The sequence below is a fragment of the Morone saxatilis genome, unplaced genomic scaffold (genome assembly GCF_004916995.1).
Source record: "Morone saxatilis isolate NCDOM2014 unplaced genomic scaffold, NCSU_SB_2.0 Contig19, whole genome shotgun sequence".
NCBI lineage: Eukaryota > Metazoa > Chordata > Actinopteri > Moronidae > Morone > Morone saxatilis.
Window position 1 is genome coordinate 24,817,558 of NW_023339751.1, and position 5,808 is coordinate 24,823,365.

At 37.5% G+C, this 5,808-nt stretch overlaps 1 protein-coding gene across 1 annotated transcript in view; it reads right to left on the bottom strand.

The window, feature by feature from the left end:
* Positions 1 to 669: 669 nt before the first annotated feature.
* tm9sf2 (transmembrane 9 superfamily member 2) overlaps positions 670 to 5,808 on the bottom strand; it is a gene marked incomplete at its 3' end in the record, with an annotated part of 13,448 nt that continues 8,309 nt past the window's right edge. Inside the window, 7 exon segments of the mRNA XM_035663181.1 lie at positions 670 to 841; positions 1,411 to 1,522; positions 1,724 to 1,875; positions 3,189 to 3,348; positions 3,499 to 3,556; positions 3,977 to 4,096; positions 4,352 to 4,484. Of these exon segments, the coding sequence (XP_035519074.1) occupies positions 670 to 841; positions 1,411 to 1,522; positions 1,724 to 1,875; positions 3,189 to 3,348; positions 3,499 to 3,556; positions 3,977 to 4,096; positions 4,352 to 4,484 (907 nt within the window).

Here is a 5,808-nt window from a genome sequence, read left to right on the forward strand (position 1 = left end):
TTCCCCTTGAAATCAATGTAACAATGCGGTGGAAACACTAGTGCTTTTTTTCCAGTCCACGTAGTGGAGCGCCCTCTGCTGGATTCCAGTCTGTTGCACTTATAAACTATAAATTTGAATTTGAAGCAGGTCAACCTTTAAATATGAACCACGTTCAAGCTAATTTTCGACTATAAAATAAAAAGTGACAGCCCTAATATGTATTATTTTTGTCAGATTCCTAAAGCCATAAAGTTAGCCATAAATGGATGAAGAAACACCCATAATCATCTGTTTGTATACTGAAGTGTAGTTTTAGTTTGGATCACTGAGGTTCTCTGGAGGTTCTCTGATCAGTGATTCATCATCAAAACAAATGTGAAGGATGCTTGCTGAATAATCCCTGTCTTTAAATGCAGCAATGTGTTGGACCTCGGCTGCTTGCACACACACACACACAATACTGTCAATGCCCTTAGCACTGTAGCTCTTGTGGACTGTAAATATGATAGTCCATATATAAACCACATTACAATGTGATATACCATAAATCAGTTGGACATTGACGAATGATCTAAAAATTCCATTAATAATCAGTCGTTGAACTGCAGCACTCACATTTAAGGCTGCAGTAGGTTATATGTTATATTTTCTGATGAATACATCGTCCCTCCCTTCTTTTTCACCTACCAGTGAATAAGAAAAAGATGAGAGCCATGATCATGGTGTATCCAAAGTACAGAATGGTGCTGGCCAGTCCGGTGATTTGCAGCTTAGAGAAGAAGTAATGAATGGCGTAGACCAGGAAATAGACAGCAGTGAAGCCGCTTGTCAGGAAGGAACGCCACTGCCAATGGTAGTCCTGTGAGGAGGAGAGACACAGCCACAGTTGAGACAAAAGGAAAGAGTTTTTGTAAAATAAGGCTCTGACTGAAGGGTAAAAAGAGTGGGCCCTATAATACAGAGCCACTTATAGCCGATCAATGCTGATCAATGCTGATGAGAACACAGAAAGCAGATATTGTGATACTGTACTTATCGGAAGTGTGACTAAAGTTGTTGTTGCTATATGAATCTTTTAACTTCATGTCAAATAAACGTATTCAAATCTAATTGTAACTGCAGGTAAATTCTGTATTTTAAATTATTATTTTGTTTAATCTGGCTAATTAGTAGAGATTTTTAGTTTGAGCATTACACTGCATTGTCCTATGGACACCCTGGATCCCATAGTGATGCTGTGGAAACTTATTGGGTACAATTATATTCTGCGCTAAAAGGACTGTAAAGCATAAAACTGGTCAAATCTCAAGATACTGAATACCAAAAAGCTGTTATCAACAACTTAAATACAAAAATGTCAGCATTAACATGATCCCTGAAACATAAAGATGCCAGTGTTAAAGGTAATGCATTGGTGGTGCTGTTTACCTCAGCACATAAGTGGAAGTAGCATAGCAGGATGGTGGCCTCAGAGCAGGTGATGACCAGGATGATGAAGACCAGGAAGAGGAAGCCAAACATGTAGTACATCTGATGGGACCTGGAGACGAGAAGAGACATGTCTGAACCCTACAATGGATTTAATAAATAAAATACACGACTAGATGGAAATGCAGGTAATGCCACCTTCTATGGTAAATATGAGCGAGGACACCATCATCTATCTGGATGTATGTCTAACTATAATCCCAAGTATGGACAAAATGTGATGTGACAGCCAAACCTTTGTCTTCGTTCTCACCAGATGGAGTTTAGTATGAAGAAAAGCTGAATAAATATACATCCAAAAGGCAGAATTCCTCCCATGATGATACCAGGGAAAGGCTTTGTGTAGAACGACTGCTCTGGGATTTGACGAGGGATCTGATTGGTCCGGACTGGGTGCTCGATACCCTTAAACAATGAGCCAGAGCAGAGGGATTATTATTATATTTTTCTTGGTTTTCAGGTATTTTATAGGAAAAATAAAATCATGATGACACAGAACATGACAACACAGACAATGCTTGACTCATTGCAGACACTTTAATTAGTACTGCTGTAGTATTCTATTGTATTATTTTCCAGTTGGTTCTTTTGTTACTGTACTTAACTGATTATATGTATGCCCCCTGGCACGAAATGCTGCTAAAGTTGACCATGAGATTTCTGCTGCTTATGCTTTTAATACTTGAGGAGCTACTAATCTAACAGAACACAAACGGTTTTCTTTAATGGTTCTTTTACAGTGAGGAAGGTGCAGTGAGGTGTTCCCCAGGGAAGTTGCTTGGGCCCACTGTTCTTATCTATATTTACCAATGACATGCCACTTATTTTGAGAAAAATAAGTGGCATGTTAGTTATTCCACAGTGCATATGTTGTCAAACAGTGTGAATGAATACAATGTTCTCTTTAAAAATTTTATTAAATTGATTTTGTGCTAGGTAACAAAAACTATCTAGCTCGGAATTAAGGATGCACGATAATTATCAGGACAGATAAATTACATTGACAATGACATTTATATTATTATAGATTATGAGAATAATTAAATTACAGACTATAAATTATCTGTTGATATTAACAATTTATTTTGAATACTTATGCAAAATGATTGATAGCCTTTTTGGTTGATGAAAGCCAAAGTATGTTTGTTACGTTTTTTTTAATGAACTTTACTAGAAAAAGTAATTTCCAGGAATCAGAACTGCTGTTTGTTGTTGTTTTGTTATCAGTAGTGATAGGTTAGCTCAGAACTATGAAATAATAAATCATCAGAGGAATCATCCATTGCTCACTACACCCTCTAACTACAGGTTATGAACTTCTTAAAAATACAGAAATGTGAAATTATCGGTTATCTTATCAGTATCGGCCATGAAAAGCAGATAAATAAGTTATTGTATGAGCTGAAAACAAATCCATATTGTGAATCCCTACTTGGAATGCATCAAAGACTAATGTTTTTGGACCAATTATGCATCTCCGTCAAAGGCAGCCTATAGTGCAAGTCACTGAGGAACTAAGGCTGGTGATGTAATTGTATGTATGTATGCATATATCTGAAAGCATGTGTATACATTATGTTCTTAAGATTGACCACAGGCAGATTAGTGCCCTAACAGCTAATGGGGATCCAAATAAACAGCAATGTTGACATGACAGATTACCATTTCTGCAAGCCACCATGAATGGATGTACAGTGTGTGGGATTATATTTACTCACTGTCTTCTTGAAGCCAAAGTATGCTCCTATGAAGGTAAGCGGCACCGAGATACAGAACCAAAGAGCTAATATGGCAACCAGGGTCCCAAATGGCATGGCTGCTGAAGAGCCTTCACCCCACAGGATCAAGTTCATCACAAAAAAATCTGCAAATACCACCCTGAGCAGGGAGAGAGAGAGTGTTAGGTGAAGGAGTGAATGAGTGACAGTGGGATCGAGTGGTTGTGTCTTTGACATGCAGTGAACTTCTACCCTGGTGTGTTGTGTCCGTTATTATGTCCGGTGTCTGAGCCAGCCGAAAGAGTCTTACCCAGGACAGAGGAAGGCTGTCAGCAGGACGTTAGTCTTCCACTTCTCTCCTCCAAAAGCTGACAATTAACCAAACACAAAGATACAAGGGAGTTTCAGAATCATTTTCAAACGTATTAAATGTATTCTTATTTACTGTTTATATATTAACATGAGTATCCTTCCACAGCCCCTGGACAGTGTTTAAGCAGTGTGACTTTGAGCTCTGCAAAATGAATTACTTTTCCTACTGTTGCAAGTGCAAATAATAATAGAAATAAACTTTTTTTTATTGTTTTTGACCAAGTAAAAAAGCAACTGATGATTTTAAAGGACACCCTTGATTTCGTTCAGCAAGCATGAACAAATATAAGTATATAAAGTATATATATAAGTATTTGAATGTGATTACTCGATTGTCAGAACAATCCACAGAAACTGCTTTATAACAGCTGCCGTTCTCCTTAAACATGAGACCCTGTGTTATTTTCCTCAATTACATTTGTAGAGGCGAGCAGCCACATATCCGGCAGGAGTTCCCAGAAGAACCCAGAGAACAACAGCACACGTCATCAGAGCCCCGCGGTTCGCAGGAGACAGGAACCCAAGACAGGCAAAGACTGGAAAAGGAGGAGCTTACGTTATGAGACATTTGCAGTTAGGATACATCAAGCAGTTATTCAGCTCCACTGACGCTGGATTTTTAAGCTAATATTGATATTTCAGAATTTAAAAAGATCTGCTTATGAAATACTGGCCGGACGTATTATGGGATGCTACTTGGCCAATGGTTTATGCCCATTTTTCCATAGACAATATTGTGTGAGTCAGCTGTAGCATTTCTACAGCTCATTTATGATAAAAAAAAGACTTACACAGGGTGACAAAGGTCATAATGAAGATCTGGGTTCCAGAGCCAAGGAAAACCGACAGCAGCATTCCTTTCCTGGGAGGTCGGAACACATCTCCATGGACCAACTTCCACCCAAACTCCTCCTGGGCATCCTCCTGGACAATGAAAGAGAGGAGCAGATATGATGAGAACAACACAGCTGGACTCCACCAGGCGCAGTGTGACACGTTACGGTAGCGTTGTGACGGCCTTGTCTGATTATGTTTCATGTGATAATAATAGAGTTTACCCTTTAAAGTCCTCACTAAGAAAAAAGCTATGGATTTTTGTCCTTGTATTTTATTCCTTTGGGGCAATAATAACAATAATCTATGTTGTTGTTTTTTTAAAGACCCTACAGTTTCTTTTAATATAGACTTCTTCCAAGTAAGTATGAAAACTCATAGTCATGTAATTGTTTCATCAAATACATGAGATTGGCAACAGTGAATAGGTTTATATGTTTGTTTATTTTGTAAAAATGTAAGATTTATTATGTTAGCATCATCCTTTATCACTTAAGGACAATTCCACCATTAGGTTGAGCATGTTTTTAGACAGTAAGATATATCATAGTTATTGGATTATTTCAGCATATAATAATAACATTAAATGGATTGTATTAAAAATAGATGATCAGAAGTTTTTATTTCCTAACAAATGTATTAATTACAATAGCTAACTAATGACAGACAACCCTGTTTGGTAGAGCATGTTTTTAGAAAATGATTTGACCCTTATTAGAATTTAGTTGTATTAAGTTACATAATTCTGTTCAGTAAGACCTATCAACCTATAATATGTCAAACAAACATTAAGTGGAATTCCACCAAACAGTCCTCATGTCTGGAGTGACTTTTTTGTTTCTGACTTCCTGTAAGGAGGTGAACTGAAAAGGGCTGACTCCTTCAAGACACAGTGACATCTAGTGGCCTTTATTAGCATAAGAGACCTAAACTGAGTGGTAGAGATGGCTCAGTCAGGTTGAGTTTAGTTCAGCACATTTTTTAAAAAGATATAGTGATTCAACATGTGCTCTACCAAACAGGAGAACTTTAAGTTAGTTAATCACTCATGAACACCCCTTTCAAGAGCTGGATACAGGAGGTGTTGTACTTGCTCCAGCTTGACATACTGAGTGAATATCGAATATTTAAAGATACTGGCTCTATGATGTTACCTGATTGATGTTGTCCTATTTAGCTTATTACTACAACAACTAATGTTCATACATTTGATCTTTTTCTGTTCTTAATCTATCTACCATCTGCATTACATTTATTTTTCTATGTTATGGTGTTACTTAATCTATTTAGTTTTTTTGGTCTGTTTTCCTACTGAGGGTGGCTACGATGTGCGCTAATGTTTATGTAAGTTCAATATGTGGGTACATGTATCTCTAGTAATGTTAAACTTAAAGGAGTTCGGTCCAGACCTGCT